Here is a 27,616-nt window from a genome sequence, read left to right as displayed (position 1 = left end):
GATGGAGAGAGTGGCATAAAGTGCTTGACGTAAGAACTAACACATAAGGAGGGATTAATGTTAACTACTGTGACTCTCATTCTGATGTGCTCTCATGTACTTTGCTGGCTCCTCTTGCCTTTCCTGTCTCTTAAATATCCCTGCTCACACCTCCCACAACCTTAACACTGCTCTTGGCAGGGATAAAGGAGGAGTTGGGAGTTTTCTGCTTTTGGCAAAACTTTCCACCAAATCCTCTGGGCCTGGACACTCCTTGAAGCAGGACTAATAGGGATGGAGGAAGCCCAGGGCTCCCCAGGCCTTGAGGAACCAACCCTCTTCTGCCCACTCCTGCACCCCTCACCACTGCCCCACGTTCTGCCCAGAGACCTCGCCCATATTTAGAACTGACCCGACACCCCCTTGTAGGACACCACCAGGTGTAAGTCTTTCATGCCTGACTTTCCTGTTTATCCTAGCTGCTGTGGACTTCTGGGTACCTCTAACCAGCATCCCTGCTGTGCTGCAGCCACGCAGTATCTTTTCATCTGATCCCACCAGCTACTGTTCCCCATCTCCCAACCCCTCCCCTGTGCTCTCTCATGGTCTAACAGCAGCAAACCCGCTCCATCCTCAAGTTATTCTCTCAACCATCTACTTGTCTCTGTGCTCTTAGCTGATACCTGACTGCAGCCCTCTGACGTGGTATCATTTTCTCTCCATGACCCTCTGGGGTAGATGGAGGTGAGGTGGGCTCCTCTTGGTCCCTCATTACTGCTTCGAGGTCTCTGCCCCTCCTTTCCCTGGAAATCCTCAGTGACATCCCCACCACCTCCACCCCCATCAGCCCCCGAATGCCTGGATCACTGCCACCTTCCCCAACACTGATGCTATCACTGATATGGTTTAACACCTGCCCCCCATTATCCTGTTTGTCCTTCAGCAGTCTTCCCTTTCACCTGGCCTCTGCACTGACTTTCGCATCACGCTCCTGAGCAGAGGATGACAAACTAGAGCATGTGGGGATCGGTCTGCAAGTGGATCCAGCCCACTGGCTAAATCCGGCCCCTGCCTGTGTTTATATATAGTTTCACTGGAGCACAGCCACACTCATCTGTTCAAGTGCTGCCTGGGGCTGCTCTTGGGCTACAAAGGCAGGGCCAAGCAGCTGTGACAGGAAGTATGATCTGCAGAGCCTAAAGCCTTTGCTATTTGGCCCTTTAAAGAAGTTTGCTGACCTCTTGATGTTATATTCACTACCTCTGTTGACTTGGGGGCAGGGAATAATGTCAGAGCTATGAGTTGAGTTTATTCAGTATCTCACTGAGATTGCAGCCCAGAAGACCCACTTTCAGACAGTGCTGTGAAACTGTTGTGAAGAGGTAAAGGTGAGGTCAAGATGTATGTGATTTTGGCAAAGGATACATGTCATCCAGGGCTTCTCTGGTGGCTCAGTGGTAAAGAAACTGCCTTTCAATGCAGAAGACACAGGTTTGATCCCTGGGTCAGGAAGATACCCTGGAGAATGGAATGGCTATCCACTCCAGTGTTCTTGCCTGCGAAATCCCATGGACAGAAGGAGCCTGGTGGGCTACACTCCATGGGGTCACAAAGAGTCAGACATGACTCAGCGACTAAGCAACAATTGCCATCAAGCACATCTCTTGGTTGAAGGTTGTTTGTAGTTACAAGGAACAGACGTCTTATTAATGGTTTTATTGCTTTACTAAGTACGTGAAGATGCAAGAGTTTTGGAACATTTTCTCCTCAAAATATCTTCTAACTATGTGAAGGTCTGTTCTGGTAGTTTGCCCAGAGCACAGACAGCGTCATTCTTGATCTTTACCCTGAATTCCTTTCAGGGTGTGTTGAAGGTCAGCGACTGCAGGGGCTAAGGACTTCATTCCTGCAGAACTGGATGCTGGGGGAAAACACCACAGTTTCCATTTCACGAATTGGTCCTCTGGCCACCACTACTCTCCCTTCCTGCTGCTTATGCCCTCCAGTGCTCTGACGTCAACTCTTCACCCCAAGGGGCACCCAGGCCAGCATGTCAGTCCCATGATGGGGGACTGATGTCAGCCCCACATATCCTCACCACCCCCTCCCCCAAGCTGGCTCCGAATTCATCACGAAGCTGTCCCAGCTTCTCCAACCCTGCCTCACTTGTCTTACTCATCTGCAAAATCTCAACCGTGGTTAAATCTAACTTTCTCCTTATTCTCTGTCTCATCTACACAGCTGAATGTGTGAAAACCTACAGCCACCAGGGCTAGTCTCTGTAAATGCACACTCAGGAATCTTTGGCAGGCCCACTGTTGCCTGGCAACCCTATGACATTTTCCCAGTCAACTCATTCCCACTCTCCAAGGGACAAGTTCCAAACTCCTCTCTTCTCAGTCCTTCAACAACCCCTTGCCCCCTCATCTTGGCTGAAGTCCTTGCTTCCTATTTCACTGAGAAGCAACTGGAAGAGAAGGCCCACACCCCATAGCAACTGTTCCATTAACTGTCCAGGGGTGACTCTCCAGGCCCCCCGCTAAGGGCACCCTCTCTACCCGAGCGCAGGATCCGCCGTGCTCAAGGCTCACCCTGCGAGCACACCCTCTTTCCTGCCCTGCCAGCACATCAACATGCAGTCATTTCTCCCTTCTGTTGTCTCCTCTCGATCCCACATCCCCCTCCGGCCACCACCCTATTTCTCTGCTTCCCCCAATACTGAGCCTTCCTAGATCTCTGTTTTCACTGTCCCCACTTCCTTGTCTCCATTTTCTCTTTAACTCACATCAGGCTTTCAGCCCCATGACTCAAGGTCATCAGTGACCAGAGGTCAATTCTTTGTTCTCGTCTCACTCAGGGACATTTGACACATTTGTTCATCTTCCTTCTTGTCACAGTGTCCAGGTTGCCAGTTCTCCTGGGTTTCTCCTTCCTTCTGACTGAGGCCACCTTCTCCTCTCCTGGCTGGTTTCTCCTCCCCTGTAGGGCTTGGCTCTGGGACTTGTCTTCTTTACCTTCCCTCACTTGTTTAGTCCCATGACTTTAATTAACATCTCTCTGCTGATAGTACCCACAGTGGTATGTGATCCTTCAACCTTTGAAGATCTGACATGTGTGCCAACTGCCCACTTGACATCTCACCTGGATATCTGAGAAGCATCTCACGCTGACATGTCCCAGACCAAACTTCTAATTTTCCTTCCCAGACCCCTCACCCACATTGCCCATGGCAGTCAGTGGCACCTCACGTCACCCAGTTGCTTGGGTCCCTAACCTTGGAGTCATACTCTGTTGGAAATCCTGTTGGTTGGTTCAGTCTTCGCAGTACCTCCCAGATCTGAGGCTCCTTTCCTCCTCCACTGCTACCACTCCAGACAACAGAATCCTTCTTTCTTCTCTTCCACTCTAAGTCACCCTACCCCATCCACTCTCCATCCAGCTGTCAAAACTATTGTTTTAAAACAAAAATCAAGTCATGTCATTTTTCTGTACAAAGTCCTCCACTAGCTTTCTTATCACACAAAGCAAAACAGAAAGTTCTCCCCTGAACTACAAGAACCTACATGATCTAGGCTCTAGCTGCTATTTGACCTCATTCTCCACCATGGGTCTAGCTAAAGGGCCTTCTTGCTGTTTTTTAAAAACATGCAGGCTTGCCGTGACAACTTGCATCCTGCTGTGATGTAAAAAAATGGAGTTGGACCCCCACCTCTCACCAAATATACAAAACTTGAAATGGATCAAGAACCTAAATATAAGAGCTAAAACTATAAAGCTTTTAGAAGATAACACAGGAATGAATCTTCATGATTAATGCTAAATCTCCACTGGATTTAGCAATGGATTCTTACAGATACGACCCTTAAAAGCATGAGTAACACAAGAAAAAGTAAACTGGACATCATCAAAACCAAAAACTTTTGTAAATCAAAAGGCATTATCAAGGCAGTGAAAGACCACCTACAGAATGCGGGGAAATATTTGCAAATCATGTGTTTGAGAAAGGTCTAATAATCCAGAATATATATAGAACTCTTAAAACAACAAAGATCAACAGGGTAATTAAAATTGGGCAAAGGATCTGAATAGATAGTTCTTCAAAAAATATACAAATGGCCAACAGGCACTGCAAGGATATTCAACATCATCAGTCATTTGGAAAATGCAGACCAAAATTACAGTAGGACTCTACTTCTCACGCACTAGGATGGCTGCAGCAACACACCAGAAAGCAGCAAGCACTGCTGAGAACGCAGCGATGCTGGAACCCTTGCATGCTGTCGGGAATGTAAAACGGCCCACCACCGTGAAAACGTCTGGCAGTTCCTCAGTAAGTTAGACACAGAATTATCACACAGATCCAGCAGTCCCACTCCTAGGCAGAGACTGCCCCCAAACCAAAAACTAGTATCCAGATAAATTTGTGTACGTGAATGTTTACAGCCGTGCTATTCACAAAGCCAACAGGCGGAAACAACTCAAATGTCCACCGGCAGATGAGTGGAAAAACAAACTGTGGTTCATCCATACAATGGGGTGTTTTTCAGCCACACAAAGGAATGATGTACGGATACATGCTACAGCGTGGATAAACCCTGAGAACAGCCTTAGTGAACAAGCCAGACACAAAAGGCCATGTGTTGCGTGATTCCATTTATATAAAATGTCTAGAATAGGTAAACCCGTAGAGATGGAACACGGACCACTGGTTGCCAGAGGCTGGGGAAAGAGAATGGGGAGTAACTGCTTAATGGGTACAGGGCTTCCTTTCAGGGCAATGAAAATATTTTAAAACTAGATAGAGGCAGTAGACACACGATATCATGAATGTACCAAATATACTGAATTGCATACTTTAAAATGGTTACGTTTATGTTTTCACTTCAATTAAAAAAAAGGAAAACAGCAACTCAGCCAGCCCACTGAGGAGCCGTGCTCTGGTTCTTCCTCTGCCTGGGGCACTCTCTTGAGTTCTGCCTGGAGCACTGTCTCGAGTTCTGCCTGGAGCACTCTCTCAAGTTCTGCCTGGTGTGTCTTCCCCATGCTGGTCTCTGCTCATAAGGCAGCTCCCGAGAGGCCTTCCCTCACCCCCTATTTAAAATGTCACCACTCCCCATCTCTCATGGCACAGTAGCAAATTCTTACCCACAAGTCAAGGACACGCCTGACAGCTACCCCCAGCCCTGGGCAGGACCAGTCGCTTCCTGTGGCCCTTCTCAGGGCCGGCGGCTGGCCGCTTGGCCAGGCTACAGTGTCTCAAGGACGGGACAGGTCTGAGTTCCCCAGAGCACCCAGCCAGGGAACCCACTTTCTGGCTGGTACTCGGGGAAACTCTGCTGCTTTATGGAAGGCGGCCATTTCCGCAGAAGGAGACACTGCGCTGCCGGGTGAGTGGCTGCTCCGGTTCCTGAGAACAAAGCCACTCTTCTCCCCCAGGGGAGGGGAAACTGCACCGGTTCCCAGCCTGGCCAGGAGGAGCCAGGACTACTGGGAAATCCGAGCCTCACCTGGAGCTCCCAGAAGATGCTGCGCGTGTGGCGGTGATAGTAGTGTCTCAAGGGGATGTACTCCAGGCCCTCTCGGTTTGTCTTCAGGTAGTTCTCCACGTGCTTGAAGAACCACGGCTTGTAGTAGTTGCCAATGCTGTTCAGCTGAAATGCCAGAGGGCACCGCTGTCAGGCTCCAGACAAGCCCCAGAGGCCACTGGGGTGTAACAGAGATGCCTGGCTTCTGTTCAGCACTCCTGGCCTCCCTAGAGCTCTTTCATGTCTGTTAATCACCTTGGAGGCTCTTGAAAGCTGGATGAGGTTAAGCACAGCGGGCTTTCTCTAGCAGAGAGAGCAGAAGCTCACGGAGGTTAATGGTGAGCCCAGGGCCCAATGGTGAGCTCCTGACAGTCTCGAGAGCTCAGCCCCCTCCTTCTCAGGGAGAGAACTGAAGAGCTGATGCCTACTGAGGTCGGCCACAGTGCAGTGGTCCGCACAGGCATGTTCCTCCCTGCCTGCCTCCCACGAGGCCAGTGTTGGCACAAACACTGAGTGGGGCTCACCCGTCCCACTGAGTCCCCGGCTGACAGTGTTTACTGACCAAAACGCTTTCCCTGCTGCCCTGGACCAAGCTCCACATCCTCTGGCCAAGGCATTCCCCCCACAGACAGCCAACATCAGAGGGAGAGGCTCACTGTAAAGCTACGGCTTCCTGGCATTGAGCCCCGCCGTCTCCAAGCCTCAATCTTATGTTTAGCTGGTGTCTTCTTCAGTCCTAAATGGTTCAGGACTTTACCTACTGTGTGCCCTGGGGTGACTTAGCTTCTCTGGGCCTTAGCTTATTCACCCATGAAAGGGACTGTGGGTCGATGCTTTCAGAGAGAGAGGCAGGGCAGCTGCCCAGAAAGGTCACAGGCTCCAGGTTGGGTGGCGGAGGCCTGGCCCTCGCCTAGTAGCCCACTAGCTGTGTGACACTGAGCAGGTCACTCTGAGCTTGTTTCTTCACATATTAAATGGCAGTAAAAATAGATACTTTGTGGGAGATCTTTGTGCCTGTTAGAAATTACATACATACACACTGCAGACGCTTGGGCCCATTCTCTGGGGATGGGAGAGGCACCCAAGTTTTATGGAGCAGGTGAGATAACAGCCAGCTGGGGCTCAGCAAATGGACAGGAGGAAGCAGAGTGGAGGCCACATAGGAGAGGGGACCATTGGATAGGGTAAGACAGGAACAGAAGCAAGAAGTAAGCAAGGCCAGGGTCGCTAGAGAATAAGCCTAGCATGGGCTAAATGCCCACGAGGGAGGTGGCCCCAGCACCCAATGTGTTCATTCTTTACCCCCTCCATGACCTTGTAGACATGCATTATCTCCTCCAAAACCTCCCACAAAAGATGTGTCCCTGTCTCACTAACCAGGAGAAAGAATCATCAAGGTTAAAGAGACTACCCAAGGCCACAAGGCTGGCGAGAGGCAAGGCAAGAACTCAAGCACATCCCCTGTTGCAAAAGAACGCCAGGGCTGGATGGCAGAGAACCTTGAATGGGAGGTTCTGGAATGTGGGCATTATTAAGAAAAAAACAGAAAAACAACTATTAATTTTTTTTCCTGATTCTAAAAGCAACACACGCTCCTGGTGAAAACCTTAGACACTGTAGAAATATGTAACCTGAAAGAGAGATGCCCCTGTAGCCTCACCCTCCAGGGGGAACTACTGAAAGCTAATATGTGTTCATTAGGTTTTATTTTCACACACACACATGGGTTTATAGAAATGGGACTACCCTGTTCCTGCTGTTTGCCAGTTTGCTTTTTCCACTTTTGATGCACTAGGCTGATCCTGGAAGGTTACTTAACCTCTCCAAGCCTCATTTTCAGTACAGGCAAAATGGTTGGAAAGACTGAAACAGATAATATAGAAAGTGCCAAGCACAATGACTGCCCACAGTAGGGGCACAGTATTCAGTTCCTGCCCCCTCTCAACGCCCTCAGCTCCTTGCCAGTTCCTTCCACCCCAGAGCCAGGCAGCCTGTGCCTTCCATCTGTGGCAGCCAACACTTGCAGCCCATCTAGGTATCGCCCTGTGTGCAGGTCCACTCAGCTGAGAGGTCACTCTGCAGGGAGTAAACATGGCCACAAAGCACAGGCTTTGAGCCTGGGCTCAAATGGGCTAAAGAGCCTGTTGGTTCAAGTCAGTCAGAGCATGGAAGCAGAAGTCGCTATAGGCTGGCCTCCACCTGTGTATGCAAAGAAAAGTCAGGCCCAACAGGAACGGAGCAATCTGACCTAACCCCAGGCGGGCCTGGCCACATACATGGCAGTGGCACCAGCTGCTTGATGAACCCAAGACTTGGAGGTACCTACTCACAGGTGCTCATGACTCATCAGGAACTATATGTGTCAGAGAAGCCCGGGATGGTACGAGTCTCCCAGGGCACATGGCAGCCCACTGGCAGCCGAGAGACCACAGGAGCTCCAGTACCAGCCTGAGCATTCAGATTACAAGCCACTTCCTATCTCTGGGCCTCCCCTGTAAAATGGGTGTGGACCAGCTCCTCTCAGGATCTGTGGGGTGGACGGGCCACATCCTCACCGGGTGGGCAGTGCCTGGCACCCAGGGACAAATTCCTGAGCAGCCTGCCGAACAGGCATGTCGGGGGTATGCGCTCCTCAGATGACACGTGCACACGTCTCTGGTATCCACCACTCTCCCCCGGCCCAGTTCCCATGTGGAAACAGGGTCTTGTTCACGGGAACACTTTACAAAGGTCTGTGGCCTTAGGCCCAAGCCCTCTGCCATGGATACCAGGCAAGCCTCTGGAGAAGACCCTGGTCTTCTTGGGGAAGAAGGGAACTGGTCAGAGTGTTCAAACATTTTCAAAGCTATGCAACCCCCTGGACACAATCTCAGCTTTAGGCATCTAACACATCAAAGAGATGACTTTTGGTGGGGAGACAGGAAGTGATTCCCCTCGGTCCCTGCCCTCAGCTTATTACCACTGGCAGTCTCCAGGGGAGTGCCTCAGAAGAGAGAAAACCTCTGGATGAGACCTCCTTGCTAGGTGACTAGGTTCAGATTCCGAGTGACACGCTGCCTGGGCTTTGGCCCAACCTGAGCTCAGGGAGAGTGAGCGCTTGGGGGCACCAGAGCGTCTGCGCTTGGTGTCCGAAGTCCTGTTCCTGCTCCTGGATCCTCATCCTCCAGTGCTCACTAGTGTCTCACTAGTAGGAACGGTGCTCGATCAAAGTTTGCAGATGATGCTAAATTCTAGAAGCAGGTATGAGGGTAACAAACACTCAACCAGGAGTCAGGGACCCAAATTTAAATCTGTCCCAGGCTTGCTATGTGCCCTCAGAGAAGCCTCTTTCCCTCTCTGGACCTTCATGCCTTATTTGGAGAGTGAATCGTATCCAATGATTTTTGAGTCCCTTTTGATTTTAAAATGCTTTAAGTACATAGGGACTGATAAGAGCCTTAAGATGGTCTATCATTTGATGCTACTTTAAGGCATTACTCAAATTACAGGCGAAAGATGTCCACTGCTACGTTAATTAAAATAATGAAAAACTGGATGCAACTTTAATTTCCAACTATGGGGCAGTGGTTTAGTAGATGACAGGGCATTTGCTCACTGCAACGTTTCTGCAGTCATTAAGTATGAAGGCAATGTAACTGACGTGCAGAAATGCTTATCACACTAAACCAGAAAACTAAAAATTTTATACCAGTGAGCACAGCTGAAGACAAGTCGAAACTCTACAAAGAGATGGTAACGTTGAAAGTACCCAAAACCGCAAGATAAAACAAGTTACTATTTTTAACCTTATCAGATTGGCAAAAATGAAAGAGTGATGCTATCCAGCACTGGCAAGAACGTGGGAGAAAGGTATTCTCACACACCACTGCATTGCTGGAAGTGAACAGAAACACATGTTTTCCTGGAGGGCCACTGGTTGTATCTATCAACATTCAATGTGTTCAAACCCCTGGGTCAGAAATTCCTTTTCTTGGACTCAGTCCTACAGAAATGCATGTACAAGAGGCCAAGGATAGACGCGAGAGAATCTTCAATGTAATCTTACTTGTAAGAGCAAAACACTTTAAGCAAAATACTCATTGGGAAGCAATGAGTTGGGTCAATTATTTGCAGGCAACAATGGAAATCACAGGACAATACGAGAGTGTGTGTTTGCACAAACACACATGCACACATACAGGCCTCAAAGAGTGCAGTGTTACAAGGGGTTACTCTGGGTGCATGCTTGGGTAAAGAGATGCACTTTAACTATTTCAACACTGTTACATGACTTTGTAAAGGCTTTAAAAAAAATCTATATATTGAAAGACAGGAAATAAATCCGTCAAACAGGTTAGCAAGAGCTGGCTTGGGTCATGTTTACGCATGGAGCCTTTCTTTTCACTTCTGTATACTTTCCAAGCCTCTCATCAGACACAAATACTTTCTCAATGGACAAAGAATGGCTATTGAAAAATACACAGCAGGGTCTTCCCTGGTGGTCCAGTGGTTAAGACTCTGCCCTTCTACTTCCAGGGGTGTGGGTTCAATCCCTGGTCAGGGAACTAAGATCCTGCATGTTGGGTGGTGTGGCCAAAAATAAAATAATAAAACTTAAAAAAAAAATTACACAGTGTCAATCTGGATTCTGAAGCATAAGATCAATTACTTTGTCATCTTGTGGAAGTTAACATGGCCTCTTGGAACCTCAGTTGCCTCATCTGTAAAATGGGGTTACTGCGAGGATCAAAGATTATGCCTGTCCCTGGCAGGTGGTAGGGACAGAGGAAGTGGATGCTTTGGTCGCTGCCAAAGATGGCCAACTACTGATGCTGCTTCCTGAACCCCAGGTGGGCTCACCCAGGTCGCACCCTTGAAAAGGGTGGCTGCCAGGGTCAGGGTGGGGATCTGGCTCTGCTCCCAGCCTGCCCGGGCCGTCCTCCTTCTGTCCTACCTTGCTGGGCTCTGCCTTGTCCGTCATGACCCCCGTCATGATGACAGCCTCGTCCAGAGAGTAGAGCAGCCCTTCCACGAAGTGGTTCTCCGGCCGCTGGGACTCGTGGGTGAACTTGTCACAGATGGCCTCCAGGCCGTGCACCGGCTCAAACCGCAGCTTGATGTACTTCTTGGCAGGGATGATGCGGATCTCGGCAGACACCAGGAAGCCCAGAGTCCCGCAGGACCAGGGCACAGCGTAGAACAGGTCTGAGTTTTCCATCTGCGAAGCAGAGTGGACACATGCTGAACATCTGACCCCCGGACCCTGTACTACAGCGTGTCGTCAGCAGTGGGGTGCAGAGAACCCAGGGCCTGGGCTAAATCCCTGTCGTGGCACTACCTGTGTCAAGGGCAGGGAAGTAATTCAAGAATGTCTGTCTCCTCTCTCCGCCGGTAAACAGGTTAGAAGGCGGGGCCCAGGCGAGGGTTTAGGGAAATGCGCTGAACTGCTATGAATCCTCAAAGAGGTATACCTTGTTCAGACCAGAGCTCTCAAGCCTGGAGTCCTGCCCTGGTCTCTGTGAGGTCAACAGAGTGACTCTCAGAAACATCTACTTCTAAGGGATCACACTGTTCCTTCCATCCCAGGGGCCCCCTCATATGCTCAGAGAGATCTGAGCTGATTTAAAGTTTCGATCCTGTCCTGCTCCTTAACTGTTTCCATCCTACTTGGGGCAGTGCAATTGCCTCTTTTCTCCAAAGCAGCCCCTCTTATTTTTCTCTACAACTCACCTCGGCATAGAGTGTTGATGCTTGGGCCTGACTTCAAGACAGTACGGTGACCTGGATGGCTAAGGGCATTGACATAGGAGTCCAATAAGCAGGGTTTGAATCCTAGCCATGTGGGATTTACTAGATATGTGATCTGGGGAAAGTTTATTAACCTCTATGTGCTTTGGTTTCCTATCTGTAGAATGTGGCTAATAAAAGTTGTTGGTGTTGTTTAGTCACTAAGTTGTGTCTGACTCTTTTGAAACCCCACGGACTATAGCCCACCAGGCTCTTCTGTTCATGGGATTTCCCAGGCAAGAGTACTGGAGTAGGTTGCCATTTCCTTCTCCAGGGTATCTTCCCAACCTAGGAACAGAACCTGTGTCTCCTGCATTGGCAGGAGGATTCTTTACCACTGAGCCACCAGAGAAGCCTGGCTAATAACAGTACCCACCTCATAAGATGGCTTAACAACTAAATGCTTCAATATACATGAAGCATTTATAACAGTATCTGAACACACCTCAGGGGCTATAGAAATCTGCTATTATCATGAATACAGACCTAGACTGGACAGGTGTACTTTAAACGAAGCACCCCCAGGGGAGCCACCTCCCAGGGGTCCTTAATGCCCAGGGCAGGCTGGTGGGGACATCTCCCACCTCTGAACTCACCGGTGTGCATCGCACAAAGCTGCCATCAGCCAAGACCAGCTCATAGGCGGTGCAGATGTGCTGGAACAAGCCATACCTATGGGACGAAGACTCGATGCCTGTGCCCATGATCAGTCCTCCTGCAGAGACATGTGTGTTAGCCAGGCAGAGCTGGAAGGGGTTGGGGGAGAGCTAGGAAAAGACACCTTGCTAGAGCCTGGGACGCTCACAGCATGAGAGGCACCTTAGGGCTGGCATATCTTAGGAGAGATGTCCCATCTCTGCAGATGTGGAGAGCAGGAGAGAGGAGGAAGGGCTGAGATGTGAGCGTGAGGGCTTGTTTAGAGGTGGGGGATGGGTGGGAGACACACCACCACCTCTGGCCAGACCCAACTTAAGGCACATTCATTTCAACAGGAACCTTGATGAAAGGGGGGTTGGTTGGGTGGGGGAAAGCCTTGCAAACAGCTAAAGGACCTGAAGGGGTTTCCTTGGAGAAGAAAAGACTCTGGGACCTGGAATCCTATGAAAGGAGAGACTAGACTTGCTCTGTGTGTTCCACGGGGCAGACCTGGAGCAATGGGTGCATGTTACAGGGAAGCAGGTTTGAACCAGAGATTGAAACGTGCTGTCTGATAACACTGGGGGTTCAGACACATACTGGCAGGCAGTGTGCACCTGGACTTCGGAGCTGGGCGAGCTGAGACAGGGTGACTTCCGTCACAGATGGTACGAAAGGTGGGCCGAGGTCCCTTGGCTCTGATGCTAGGACTGTCTGAGGGCTTACCCACTGTGAGGTCATCCAGCTCGGGCAACACAGGCAGAGTCCAGCCAATGGAGGTCAGCAGGGCAGTCACCTGACCCATGGTCACCAAGGGCTCCACTCGGACAATCTATTGACACAGAAAAGAGACCCTGGGTCACAAGGAAGCTGTCAGGCTGAATGAGGGATTCTGCCTGCAGAAGGTGCTGTCCAAGACCTTCCCAAACAATCACCATGGGGATTCCTGGATGGCCTCTTACAGCCTCTTTTTGGAGCATTCCACAACCTCTAACTTCATTGAATGGGGCCTCTGGCACTGGGTTTGCTAGGGTTTAATTTTTATACTTTTATATTTATTTATAATTTAATCTTTATACTTAATACTTAGTTTATTTTTCTTCTAGAAGAAGAAATACTCACTTATTTGGAAGAAACAGCATACACAAAGAAGATAAAAATCATTACTCCTAGTTCTTTCAAGTATCAATTTTAATACTGACTATATCTCCTTTCAATATTTTTCCATGCATATCTATATTGCTATTTTTTGTTTTAATACAACACACACACAAACACACTTCTAACATAGACATTTTTGTCTTTTTCTAAAACAATTCTATACTGTGACATCATTCCTTGTCATTAAACGCTCCTGGAAAACACAATTTTTGTTCAAAGGACAGTACAATATTAATTCAGTATCTGGCATCACTGATTTGTTTACTTGGCTCTGTTCATGTTAGACCTGGTATTTCCACTGATACAGTAATTCCTGTAATTTTTTACACTGTTCAGTTTGATATAACCTTCGAGGCAGATCCATCTCTTCTGACCCTAAACATGGTCTTAAAGTAAGCTGCTTGAGGAAAGTGAAAAGTGAAAGTGAAGTCACTCAGTCGTGTCCAACTGTTTGCAACCCCACGGACTGTAGCCTATCAGGCTCCTCCGTCCATGGGATTTTCCAGGCAAGAGTACTAGAGTGGGGTGCTATTTCCTTCTCCAGGGGATCTTCCTGAACCAGGGATCAAACCCAGGTCTCCTGCATTATAGACACTTTACCATCTGAACCACCAGGGAAGTCAAGCTGCTTGAGGAAAGTGGATCACAAAGATTGCAGTAGGGGAATTCTGGAGTTATTCCCCTGGAGATGAAAGAAGCCCAGCTAAAAGAGTTGTGGACTGACTGACATGAAAACTGTGGGTTGAGCAAAAATTATTTTTGAAAGAGGTATCTTGAAGATTATGACTCAGACATTGGAGGAACCAAGATGATTGGCAGTAGAAAAAATCAGACCATGTGAAATTCCTTAAAAATTTGTTGACTTGAATAATTTTGCCTGTGTCGCCATAAAAACAAACAAACTTTTACACTTAAAAAAAAACAGACACATGAATGTGTCATCAAGTGGTCTTCTGCTTCCTGTCAAGATGGAGCAAAAAGAACTAGTTTAACTGTACTGCCTAGAAAAAAAAGGACAAAGTAAATGAAACAGGAATTTTCAACATAGTGAACATCAGATAATGAAGTTAATGATCTCTAAGAGACAGAAAATAAACAGGGTGAGTTCTGTGGCTGCCCCAGCTAGCCACCTGGAGTTAGGCAGTATAGGAAGGGGAGTCCTGTGGACTCTGAGTTGAGGGCCCAATAAGACAGATGAGCAGAGTCTTTTCTTTCTCTTCCTCTCTTCCTGTCCTTCCCCAGGACAGAGTACTTGGGAGGAGAGAGCTGCAGAGAGAAAACTCTGAAGTACTGCCAAAGTGCCCACTGAGTATTCAGCTGGGAAGTGATGGGTACACAGGACGAAATTACCCAAGGCTGAGGTCAGGGGAAGAGCCTGGAAGGTGACAGAGCCAGGGGCTCACATAGGGCAGGAAATACTATTCATTCCCACAATCCAGACTGGAAAATTCTATGACTCTTAGGGCAATGGGTAGAGTACTTCTAAGGGTCTTGCCTCAGCAGCAGGGAATAATTGCCCCTAGATTACACGCTACTTCAACCCCACCTGAAAACTCAATACCCAACTAGATCAAACTCTTTCCCAGTAACCCAGCTATATCTCAGAACAAAGCTCAGGAAGATTTACAGGGGTACAGAAATATCCAGCACCCGACAAAGTAAAAATCCATGATATCTAGAATCCAATCAAAGTTCATTAGGCATGCAGAGAGGCAGGAAAATTCGACCCATCCTGAGGGGAATAATCAATCTGTTTTGATAAAACAGACTCCAAATTGATAGATATTAGAATCAGCAAATAAGAGCATTAAAATAATTATTACTAATAATCCTTATGTTAAAAAAGTTAAGTAGAGACATTTAAAAGGCAGCAAAAAGATCCAAATCAAACTTCTAGAAATGAAAACCACAATGTTGGAGATGAAAAATACACTGGTTAGGATTGATGGCAAATTAGACACAGCAGAAGAAGACACTGTGCATTCTAATACACAGCAATAGAAACTGTCCAAAATGAAATATACAGTGTGTGTGTGGGGGAACTTTTATGAACAGCATATCAGTGAGCTGAGCTATGAAACAACTTCAACTGGCCCAACTTATGTGTAATAGCAGTCCACAAGGAGAGAGGAAGAGAAAGAAAAATTACTTAAAGAAATAATGGCCCTTGAATTTTCAAATATGATGAAAAATTATATGGCTCCCAAGCACAAGAATTATGAAGAAAACTATACCATGACACATCATGATAATTGCCTAAAACTAGTTACAAAGAGAAAATCTTACAAGCAGTCAAAGGAAAAAGATATGTTACATACAAAGCATGAGAGATTTCTTTTTAGAAATAATGCAAGTAAGAAGGTGCTGGAGCATCTTCAAAGTACTGAAGCAAAAAGACGCATCAACCTGGAATTCCATACCCACTGAAAATATCTTTCAGAAATGAAGGCAACCTCATAGCCCTTAGGATGGCTATTATTAAACACAAAACAAAAACAGAAAATTACAAGTGCTGGTAAGGATTTAGAAAAATTAAAACCCTTGTGCACTCTTGGTAGGGATGTTAAATGGTGCAATCACTATGGAAAACAGTACAGCCATTCCTTAAAAAATTAAAAATAGAACTGCCAAGTGAGATAGCAATGCCACTTCTGGGTATATACCCAAAATAACTGAAAGCAGGGTCTTGAAATGATATTTCTACACCCATGTGCATAGCAGTATTATTCACAATAGCTAAAATATAGAAGCAACCCAAGTGTCCATGGATGAATGAATGCATAAGCAAAATGTAGTACAATATACAATGGAATATTATCCAACCTTAAAAAAGGAAGAAAATTCTGCAATATGCTATAACATGAATAAACCTCGAAGACATTTTGCTAAGGAAAATAAGCTAGTCATAAAAGGACAAATACTGTATGATCCACTTACATGAGGTACTTGGAGTGGTCAAAATTATAGAGACAGATAGTAGGAAGTGGTTGCCAGGGTCTAGGGAGAGGGAAGATTAGGGAGTTACTGTTTCACGGGTATAGAATTTCAGTTTTACAAGAGGAAAAGAGTTATGGCAATGGATGGTGGTGGTGACGGAATGACAGTCGCATGGATTTAATACCACTGAATGACACGCTTAAAAATGACTAAGACGGAAGCTCCCTAGTGGTCCGGTGGCTAGGAATCTGCCTTCCACTGAGGGAGACACGGGTCCGACCCCTTGTCTGGGAAGACTCTACCTGCCGCACGGCAACGGAGTCCATGAGCCGCGACTACTGAAGCCCGTGCTCTGGAGCCCATGAGTCACAGGAAGAGAAGCCACCACAATGAGAAACCCACACACTGCAACGGGGAGTAACCCCCGCTCACCGCAACTAGAAAAAGCCCATACAAAGCAATGAAGACTCAGTGCAGCCAGAAATTAAGTAATGAAAGATTTTTTTTTTTTAAAGAAGTGTCAAAGGAGGTTCTTCAGGCTGAAGGAAAATGAAAAAGATGGAAACATAAATCTTCAAAATGAAGAAATGGTAACTATACAGGTAAATACATAAGAGTTTTCTTATTTAAATTTCTTTAAAAGATAACTACTAGTAACAATAGTAATGTAGTGTGGGGCTTATAACACATATAAAAGGAAGACAATAATAGCAGAAAGCAGGGAGGAGAGAAACGGAAGCATATTAAGGTTCTTACAGTACACGTCAAATGCGATACCATCACTTGAAGTAGATGGTGACAAGGAAAGTATATGCCATAAATCCTAACACAACCGCTAAAATAACAAAGCAAAGACTTACAGCTTTAAGTCAACAAGAGCTAAAACAATCATAAAAACGATTCACTCATCCAAAAAAACAGACAGAAAAAGAGAACAAAGAACAAATGGCACAAACAGAAAACAAAGGGCAAGGCAACAAATTTAAACTAACTCTTATCAATAGTAACATTAAATGTAAGTAGCCTTAAATCTGAATTAAAAGGCAGAAATTGTCATGTTAGATAAAAAGCAAGGCTTAATTATGTGCTGTCTACAAGAAACACTTCAAATATAAAGATACACATAGATTAAAAGGAAAATGATGGAAAAAAATACACCATGCTGCCACTTAGACAAAGTAGATTTCTGAACAAAGAATATGACCTAGGAATAAAACACGGCCATATGTTGACAGCAGCACTGTTTACAATAGTCAAAACACAGAAACAATTTAAATGTCCATTGACAGGTGAAAGGATAAAGATGTGGTGTATACATACCATGGAATACTGCTGCTGCTGCTGCTAAGTCACTTCAGTCGTGTCCGACTCTGCGCGGCCCCATAGACGGCAGCCCACCAGGCTTCCCCGTCCCTGGGACTCTCCAGGCAAGAACACTGGAGTGGGTTGCCATTTCCTTCTCCAATGCATGAAAGTGAAAAGTGAAAGTGAAGTCGCTCAGTCGTGTCTGACTCTTAGCGACCCCATGGACTAGCAGCCTACCAGGCTCCTCCGTCCATGGGATTTTCCAGGCAAGAGTACTGGAGTGGGGTGCCATTGCCATGGAATACTACTCAGCCATAAAAAAGAATGAAATAATTCCTTTGTAGCAATATAGATGGACATGCTGCTGCTGCTGCTGCTAAGGTCGCTTCAGTCGTGTCCGACTCTGTGCGACCCCATAGACAGCAGCCCATGAGGCTCCCCCGTCCCTGGGATTCTCTAGGCAAGAACACTGGAGTGGGTTGCCATTTCCTTCTCCAATAGATGGACATAGAGATGGACATAGAGATTATCATATTAAGTGAAGGGAGTCAGAAAAATACCATATGATATCACTTATATGTGGAATCTAAATTATGACACAAATAAACATATCTATGAAACAGAAAACAGACCCACAGACACAGAGAACAGACTTGTGGTTGCGACAGGGGAGGGAAGGATTGGGAGCTTGGGATTAGCATATGCAAACTATTATACAGAGAACAGATACACAAGGTCCTATGGTACAGCACAGGGAACTACATTCAATATCCTGTGATAAACCATAATGGAAAGGAATATGAAAAAGAATATATATATATATTTATATAGAGACACACAGCTTGACTTCCCTGGTGGCTCAGATGGTAAAGCATCTGCCTATAATGCGGGAGACCTGGGTTCGATCCCTGGGTCAGGAAGATCCCCTGGAGAAGGAAATGGCAACCCACTCCGGTACTCTTGCCTGGAAAATTCCGTGGACGGAGGAGCCTGGTAGGCTACAGTCCACGGAGTTGCAAAGAATCGGACACGACTAAGTGACTTCACTTTCACAGAGACACACACAACTGAATCATTTTGTTGTACAGCAGAAATTAACACATTGGAAATCAATTATACTTTAAATTTAAATAGGACACATGTATACTTATCTATGAAACAAAAACACTCACAGACAGAGAGGACAGACTTGTGGTTGCCAAACTGAGTGGCAGGGCAGATGGATGGATTGAGAGTTTGGAATTAGCAGATGCAAACTATTATATTTAGAAAGGATAAACAACAAGGTCCTACTGTATAGCACAGGGAACTATATTCAGTATCCTGTAATAAATCACAATGAAAAAGAATATGAAAAAGAATATATACATATAGTTGGGTCACTTTGCTGTACAGCAGAAATTAACACGACATTGTAAACAACTGTACTTCAATAAAAGAAATTTTTTAAAAAAGGTAATTCACAATGATAAAGGGATCAATTAATCAAGAGGAGATAAAAATCCCAAGCATTTGTATACCTAATAACAGAGCTTCAAATTATATAAGCAAAACTGTAAGAAGTGCAAGAGATAAAAACAAATCTATAATCACAGAGATTTCAATATCGCCCTTTCAATAACTGATAAGTAGAGAGAAAATTTCATAAGGATATAGAAAACTTGGACAACACTATCAACCAACTTGACCTAATTGACACTTATAGTACACATCATCCCCAAACAGAATATACATTCAAAAACAAAAAAAAAAAGGTTCAAAAACAAAAAAAAAGGTACAAGGAACATTTATCAAGTAGACTGTATTCTAGCCCATACAGTAAGTCTCAGTAAGCCAAAAAGCATTTTAATCATATAAAGTATGTTTTCTGACAACTGTATTAAATTAGAAATCAGTAATAGTAAGATCTCTGGAAAATTCCTAAATATTTAGAGACTAAATAACATGCTTCTAAAAAACCTCTGGGTCAAAGCAGATATCGAAAACGAAACTAGAAAGTAATTTGAATTGAATGAAAATGAAAAGGTAAGATATCAGATTTGGGGACAGCTCTAAAACAGTGCTTAGGGGGAAATTTATAGCACTAAACATCCATAATAGAAATAAAGAAATGTCTAAGTCAATGACCTCAGCTGTTACCTTAAAAAACTAGACAAAGAAGAGTAAAATTAAACCCAAAGTCAGCATAAGAAATTAGCAAAGATCAAAGTGGAAGTCAATGAAATAGAAAACCAAAAAAAAGAGAGAGAGAAAAATCAATGAAACCAAAAGCTGGTTCTTTGAGAAGATCAGTAAAATTGATTAACTTCTAGTCAGATTGCTAAGGAAGAAAAGGGAGCAGACACAAATGATCAGTATCAGAAATGAAAGACACGACATCACCACAGATTCTATACATGTCCACAAGGCAGTAAGGGGATATTACAAATAACCTTACGTCAATCAACTATACAACTCAATGAAATGGACAAATGCCTTCAGAGACACAAACTGCCAAAGCTCACCAAGAAGAAACAAATAAATTGAAGAGCCCTATATTTATTTTTAAAAAACTTAATTTGTAGTTAAAAACTTGCTTGCAAAGAGAACTCCAGGTTCAGAGGGCTTCCCTGGTTAATTCCACTGACTTTTAAATAAACAAAACCAATTCTATACAAACTCCTCCAGAAAAGTGAAAAGGAAGGAAAAATTCCCAACTCATTATTTTGGACTTACTAATATAAAGCTATAGTATTCAAGACAATGTGTTCTTGGCATTCAGACAGGCAAACAGATCAACAGAACAGCAGAGTCCAGAAAAAGACCTGAAAATATGGACAACTGATTTCAGCAAACGTGCAAATGCAATTTAGCGGAGAAAGGATTGTCTTTTCAACAAAAGAAGCTGGAACAATTGGAAATCCACATGCAAAAAAAAATTCTGGACCCATATCTCATATCAAATGCAAACTCAAAATGAATCATAGTTCTAAGTGTAAACCCTAAAAGTATAATACTTCTGGAAGAAAACAGAAGAGAAAACCTTTGAGACATGGAGTAGGGCAAGATTTTTTAAATAAAACATTAAAAGCACAATCTATAAAAGAAATTACTAAACTGGACTTCGTCAAAATTAAAACAACTTCTGGTTTTCAAAAGACAAGCCAAAAACACCAGGGGAAAATATATGCAAACTGCATATCTGATGAAGGTCTTGTTTCTAGAATACATAGCGAGAAAACAAACAACCCAATTAAAAATTTTTAGCAAAAGACTTGAACAAGTACTTCACCACAGGCATATAAACAGCAAATGTGCACATGAAGAGATGCCCAACATCATTCATTAGTCATTAACAGTTAAAAATCACACTGAGATACCTACAACAATTGAATGGCTAAAATTAACTATACCAAGTTTACAATGATATGGAGCAACTAGAACACTTGTGGAGATGTACATGTTACAACTACTTTAGAAAATAATTTGGCGGTTTCTTAGAAAGTTAAACATACACCTACCATATGACCCAGGGACTCCACTGCCGGGTATTTACCTCAAAAAAGGGCAAATGTCCACACAACAATTTGGACTATATCCAAATGTTCCTCACCCTTTTACTTGTAATAGACCCAAACTGGAAACAACCCAAATGTCCATCAACAAGTGAAAGGATAAACAAGCTGTGATTGGAATACCACACAGCAATAAAACAGTGTACTTCTGATACATGGATGAATCTCAGAATAATTATGCTGAGTGAAAGAAGCCATACAAAAGAAGAGAGGGTACATGGTACATGTTCTATGTATAAAAACTCTATCTACAGTTTATTATATGTCAAGTATATGTCAATAAAGCTGTTAAGGGGGAGGAAAAGGCACAGGGAAATTAAGTAACTTGGACAAGGCATCACAACAAAATGCCATCATGTGGATATACCATATATAACAACTCCCTACTATTGGATATCATATTGTCTTTGATTAAAAATAAAGTTGTAATATAATATCCCTCTCTTTCTCTGTTGTCTTTATTTCTCCTTTCTGAGAGCCCGGTTTCAAGTAGTAGAAATACTAGATAGACCAAAGAGGATGCACACATTTAGGGCTATTAACAAGTGGGTCCCCAGAAAGCTTGGAATGAGGCCTATCCTCTGAGCTACCTTCACAGTCCCATTTTCACCAGCACACTTCCTTACTGGGAAGAGATAAACAGGTTCATTCTTGCCCATGATTTCCCCATCCCTGTCTTCTGTGGAGTGGCAGATAAACAAAGAATCGCCCTGAGCTCTCAGTCTACCCGCCTGTGAGATGGGGCTATGACCAATCTCTTCCAAAGCTGTGACCAATCTCTTCCAAAGCTGTGAGGTTCTGCAGGATGACAATGGTGGGCAGAGCCTTCTATGATGACCAAGGGCCTTGGTCCTGTTCACTCTGGGATGCCTTTGGTTAAAATTATCTCCCTGTGACTCATTTGCATCAGGGGCAGTGCCCCACCCACTCCCAGAGCCAGAGAACCATGCCACTTCTCTCACCTGTTTCTTGGTGTCCACCTCCAGAATGTCCATCAGGTTGATCATGATGTTTTTGTGTGTCTTCTTGTACTTCCCAACCCGCAGTGAAACAGTGAGCCAGCCAGGCCGCCCCGTGCACATGAAGGTCTTGCTGCCCTGCTCCTTCCATTCCCGCACCTGCAGACACGAGCAGAGGCTGAGCTGGCACCCCCAGGAATCATCTGGCAGCTTATAGCCCTGCCTTCAGGAGAAGGGGTGGGGAACAGTGCCTTCGCTTGTCAGCAACCATTTACAGAGGCCTGAATCCTTCCAGACACCTGGAGGAGTGGGATGATGAAAGGCCCACTGGCCTTACCCTCTGGACTCTCCTTGGCTAGTGAGGCCGACAGAAAAGTCAAAGTGTTGCCACACCACAAAGCAAAATGAAGAAAGAGCTGGAAAGCAGGATCAAAGTGCTTTGAAAACATTTATTCTAACTGCAAAGTTCAGGGCAGGTGTTATATTGGAAATAATAACAACCACACAGGGACAGAGGAGCCTAGTGGGCTGCCGTCTACGGGGTCGCACAGAGTCGGACACAACTGAAGCGACTTAGCAGCAGCAGCAGCACACAAATGGTAACTATTGGGTTGGCTGCAAAGTTCGTTCAGGCTTTCACGTAAACCCAGCAAATTTTTTGTTCAACCCAGTATCTACTAGCTGCGCCCCCTGCGCCAGGCACCTGTTGTGTCTTGTTTCGTTTAATTCTCACAACAACCCAGGTGTTTGGGATGATCTGCCTCCTTTTGCAGATGAAGAAAATGAGAGGCAAAATAACTTGCCCAACATTATGCAACTACTGAAGGGCAAAGCCCAGATTCACCATCAGATCAGATCAGATCAGTCACTCAGTCGTGTCCGACTCTTTGCGACCCCATGAATCGCAGCACGCCAGGCCTCCCTGTCCATCACCAACTCAGGACTACCCAACTTCAGGCCTGGAAGGATAAACGGGCTTATATTAATAGGCAACAGAGTAACAGCTAACACTTACTGAAGCTGATTATGTGCCAAGCCCTGTTCTAAGCATCTGTGCATGTTAACTCATGTATCACTCTAAGCAGGAGGAAACCAGCAAAGGAGGCCAGATTCACCATCAGACATGGAAGGAAGAACTTTTGCTAAAGCTCTGCTATAAGTGACCCGAGCACAAAACACACAGAACAAACGGCTCAGGAGGAACATGGGAGGAAGCAAACCCTTCTTGCTGATGGAAAATGGCAGGGAGGTGGACATCTGCTGCTGTGACCTGCGACCATCCATGTCCTCTTCATCTGCTTCTAACAGTCCCATCTTTCTTTGGTCCAGGTGACACTGATTGCCCCCAGAGATGGGCATGTGACTGAGGTCTGACTCCATTCCCCTGGCCACAGTGACCAGTTCAGGGACAGGCCTATGATCCAAGTTAAGCCAATGAAGACCAATTCCAGAAGAGGGCCTCTCACTTTACAGGAGTTGCTAGGCTAGCTGGATATAAGCCAGACACTGCTGGGGCCCCTGCAGGGAGACAGCCTCCCTGAGAATGAAGTCAACTCAGAACAAAGCAGAGCCAAGAATGACAGCTGGGTGGAAAGACAGAGACTGATGCTGGATCTAGTGAGGTCTGAGCCGCTTTTTTTCCTGGACTTTTCTCTCTTTTTTTGGCCAGACCCTGTGGCAGGTGGGAATCTTAGTTCCCAGACCATGGGTCGAACTCGTGCCCCCTGCATTAGAAACTCAGAGTAAGGGCAGAGTCTTAACCATTGGACTCCCCGGCAAGTCCTACTTCTGGACTTTTCAAGACCTGGGTCAATAAAGTCCCCTTTTGCTCAAGCCAGTTGGAGCTGAGTTTCTGTCACTTGCAATCGAGAGTCCTAGAATAGGCTGCAATGAAACTTATCAGGCAACATGGGGAAGTTCAACATGGAGAAGAACCGTTCTGCGATCAGAGAGGCCAGGGTCCCATGTGAAGCAGAGGTTTTGCACAGAGGGGTGTAACTGAGGAAGGGATTCCTATGAGTAGGGTGTGACCAAGCAGACTTTGCCCCTGCCCAACTCTGCAGTCCCAGGACTTAATACAAACCTGAAGGTGGGCAGGATGCTTTGGGAGAGCTGCATGCAGCCAGGAATGGGAACTGGGGGTGGAGGACGGGACTGGAACATGAGGTGAATGTGGAGTTCATCAAGCTGGAAACACTGGTTGGGATGGACCCTGATGGGAGCCAATCAAGATTTTGGGCAGGGAGGTAATCCCGTGGCACCATGCCCTTATGGCAGGGCAAGCCAGAGAGAGGTGGGCAGGGCCCAGGAAATGGGCAACTGGTCAGGTAGCTATCACCACTTTCCAGGAGTGAGGCAACAGAACCAGACCTCCAGGGTAGAATGGAAAGGATTGGGAAAGAAGCAATGTCAGAGTTCAGGTTCAGAGATTGCGCTGACCTGGCTTCCAGACCCATTTACTAGCTATACCATCTTAGGCACATAACTCACAGTTTGAGTCTCAATATATTCTCCATCTGTAGAACAGGTGCAAGATCTCCCAGGGTGGTCCTTTTCTGGTAAGTGGCCAGAGGTGACCTCTGAAAATGGTTTACTATTTACTTGACCCAGAAAACCCCACAAAATTATGCAACTCAAGAGGTTTGAACCTTCGTGTTCACTTTAAGAACACCCGTGAAACTGCCCAGGCCATTAAGAGTATACATATCCGAAAAGCCACCAAGTATCTGAAGGATGTCATTCTACAGAAGCAATGTGTGCCATTCTGCCGTTACAATGGTGGAGCTTGTAGGTGGCCCAGGCCAAACAGTGGGGCTGGATTGGTGGCCAAAAAAGAGTGCTGAATCCTTATTGCACATGCTCAAAAGTGCAGAGAGTAATGGTGAATTTAAGGGCTTAGATGTAGCTCTTCAAGTCACTGAGCCTCAAGATGCAGCTCAGGACTTACAGAGCTCATGGTCGGATCGACCTGTACATGAACTCTCTCTGCCATACTGAGATGATCCTTACTGATAAAGAGCAGATTGTTCTTCAACCAGAAGAGGATGTTGCACGAAAGAAAAGGAAGGATACCCCAGAAGAAACTGAAGAAACAAAAACTAACAGTCCAGGAAAAAGTGCCACCAAAAAAATAATAAATGCAAAAAACCCCCCACAAAGACCTATCAGCACTGCAGTGAGGATGAAAAATAATGAACAGCAGTGGCACAGAGTGTGGCCAGGGTAGGGCCACAGCAGTGGGTTGGTCTGGCAAGGCCCCTTGTCTTCCTGTCCCTAATGTGGCTGTTTAGTCGCTCAGTTGTGTCCAACTCTCTGACTCCATGGACTGACTGTGTAGCCTGCCGGGCTCCTCTGTCCATGGGATTCCCTGGGAAAAAAATACTGGAGTGGGTTGCCATTTCCTTCTCCAGGGGACCTTCCTGACCCAGGGATTCTGCATTGCAGGAAGATTTTCTACCACTGAGCCACTGGGGAAGCCCTTTGGTTTAGCTTAGGTTCAGAAGTGCTCACTGCGCTGCTTTGGGCCAGGACTCATTGGACAGAGAGGAGTCAGCAGTCTGCCTTCAAGGAGCTCACACTCTGATAGGGAAGATAAGCAGGGAAATTGAGAATCTGAGCACATAGAAAGAACTAGGAATCAGAGTGCATTCGAGACCGAAAGTCGGGAGGGCTCTGGAGCTGTGACTGTGACTAGCACAATCCAGGACAGCCTGAGTAAAGGGCTTCCAGATGCTGCCTGCTCCCACGGGGTCCAAGGTCTATCCCTCCCAGCGGTGGCCCTCCGCATTCGTCTTCACGCTCTTATCGGCAGCACTCAGCCAGCAGCAAACAGAACATGGAGGCTGCAACACCTGTGGTGAGGGTGGCTGCAGGAAACAAGCTCTGTGCAACCCGAGGCCAGTAAGAAAGGAGCATACGGAGGGGCAGAGGGCGCCAAGAAACTGCTCAGGCCTGATGTTCGTGCCTGATGTCCATTCTGGCGATGGCACAGAAGGAAGAGGCTCGGCTGTAAGCTGCAGCAGGCGTATGGGTTCTGTGAGCGCTGACATAGGGAAGGACACTGCCTTCTTAAGAGTGAGCGCCTGGCGCAGGGTCTGCGAGGCTTCCCACCCTGGTGTGGTGCTACCTTCTTTAGTCACTTTAGTCCTCTAATCTAAGCACGTGAAAAGCTACTTGCCACAGAGTAAACTCCAAACTGAAGCCCCCGCCCGCAACCTAGCTTCAAACTGACTTTCGGACCTTCCGCCCCTCCCCTCATATGCTCACACGTTCCCCGGATCATTCCCGCTACTTCCCAGTCACCAGCGCCAAGTGCACTTCCTTGAAGCCCGGCCCCTCCTCTGAAACCATCTGGGCCTGGTGAGAGCTACCTGAGTACAATTCTTTACATCTCTCCAGATAACCCGCACGTACTCTGCACACAGTAGGCACTCCATAAATGTCGGAGCAATGTTCTATTCAACGCCTTTGCTTACTCCGTTCCCTCTCGGGAAGCACCCCCGCCCCCATCACATTTCTGTTGAGTTCAAATCTCGCTCAAATGCCACCTCTTCAGGGAAGCCCTTGCTCAGCGCGGCGCACCACTTCGCGCCTGGCGCCCGCCCCACCCGGCGCCGCTCACCTGCTTCTGGATGTCCCGCACGCGCTGTTCGTGCAGCCGCGGCGCGCTGCTGAGCTTGAACACCACCCAGGCGCGCACGTAGTAGTAGATGTCGAAGATGAGCGAGAGAGGTAGGAGGAAGAGGCACACAAACACCCAGCGCTGGTGGATGAGAACGAACTCCAGCCCCTTCACACGAACCCAGAGCAGGAAGAGCAGAGCGCACACGGCCAGCGACACAGCGGGCTCCATGGTGGAGCCGGTGGCACGCCGCACGCGGGAGGCGGTTTGCGGGCTCGCGCCGCTTGTCACCGCCACCGGCTCCTCGCCTGCTTGCACTCGCAGCCGTCCGCCTCCGGCTCCCCGCGAGCCTAAGGACCCCTCGCCGTCTAGCGATTGGCTCGGGTCGCAAAGGTTCGGTGGGCCGAGACCCGGGTGGCGACCAATGGAGAGCCGCGCCGGGGATCGGACCAGGAACCCGCTGATTTTATTGGCTGCGGGAGCCTGTCCGCTCCACCCTCTTCTCCTCTTGGACACGCTGGGAGGGAGTGGTCGGGGACCAGAGTGCTGGAGGGGTCTGCTGCGCTCTGGTTTGCGGGGAGCGAGCTGCGGGATTCAGATGTCCAGGCCCTGGAAACTGAGGAGTAGCCCCAACACCGAGGGGAGCGGTTGCAACCTCCACCCCTCCTCCTTAGGTGGCGTCTCCTCGAGAGCCGCGTTAAGCAGTCACACGTAGGATTACCTCCCAGGGTGTCGGTTCTGGGCGTCCCACGCTCTGGGATCGATCACCCTGCACTTTGGCCGAGGATGCCCATCTGGGCCAGGGAGGGTGGAAACCTGGCCTTGAAGTCCACAGGCCAAGTCAGTCTACCCTCGAGGCCAAGAAGCGCACCTTTTCATTTTTCCGGGCGCTTTCTCTAATTCATTTGAGTTACGCAACAGTCCGGCGCGGCGGGTAGTTGTGAACCCATTTTATAGACGAGGAAACATCCTAGAAGGATGAGGCCTGCCTCTGAACTCCGGAGGACTTTCGAAGCGCAGGCTAGGGCTGGCGCCCTTCCCCCTCTCACGCTGGACTGAGCGGAAGGGGAAGACTTGGGGAAAGGACTAAAGGAAGGAACCGGCTCTGTAAACTTCTAGCGCCCTCTCTGCCTGGCAGTGTTGCAGACACTGGGGCAGGGTGGTGAGCATAGC

General features: G+C 46.9%; 1 protein-coding gene, 1 long non-coding RNA gene and 1 other non-coding gene across 3 annotated transcripts in view; 1 reads left to right on the top strand and 2 right to left on the bottom strand.

Annotated features, from left to right (window-relative positions):
- Window positions 1-26,802, bottom strand: part of DHCR24 (24-dehydrocholesterol reductase) — a 34,377-nt gene extending 7,575 nt beyond the window's left edge. Inside the window, exons 1-6 of the mRNA XM_006049585.4 lie at window positions 26,444-26,802; window positions 21,826-21,981; window positions 12,633-12,738; window positions 11,867-11,985; window positions 10,438-10,701; window positions 5,487-5,630 (exon numbers count right to left, since the gene is read on the bottom strand). Coding sequence (XP_006049647.2) covers window positions 5,487-5,630; window positions 10,438-10,701; window positions 11,867-11,985; window positions 12,633-12,738; window positions 21,826-21,981; window positions 26,444-26,674 — 1,020 coding nt within the window. The 5' untranslated portion in view covers window positions 26,675-26,802. The remainder of the gene's footprint in view (window positions 1-5,486; window positions 5,631-10,437; window positions 10,702-11,866; window positions 11,986-12,632; window positions 12,739-21,825; window positions 21,982-26,443) is intronic.
- On the bottom strand, window positions 1,681-5,480 carry LOC123334116. Its single transcript, XR_006551900.2, has 2 exons — window positions 3,254-5,480; window positions 1,681-1,900 (listed from the first exon to the last, which is right to left on the bottom strand). It is a non-coding gene; the product is annotated as an uncharacterized LOC123334116 (long non-coding RNA).
- On the top strand, window positions 13,226-13,376 carry LOC112585861. The gene has a single exon (XR_003110436.2). It is a non-coding gene; the product is annotated as a small nucleolar RNA SNORA8 (small nucleolar RNA).
- Window positions 26,803-27,616: the final 814 nt, after the last annotated feature.

The sequence above is a fragment of the Bubalus bubalis genome, chromosome 6 (assembly GCF_019923935.1).
Source record: "Bubalus bubalis isolate 160015118507 breed Murrah chromosome 6, NDDB_SH_1, whole genome shotgun sequence".
Classification (NCBI taxonomy): domain Eukaryota; kingdom Metazoa; phylum Chordata; class Mammalia; order Artiodactyla; family Bovidae; genus Bubalus; species Bubalus bubalis.
Note: the sequence above shows the minus strand (reverse complement) of the source record. Positions and strands in the feature narration are given on the sequence as shown.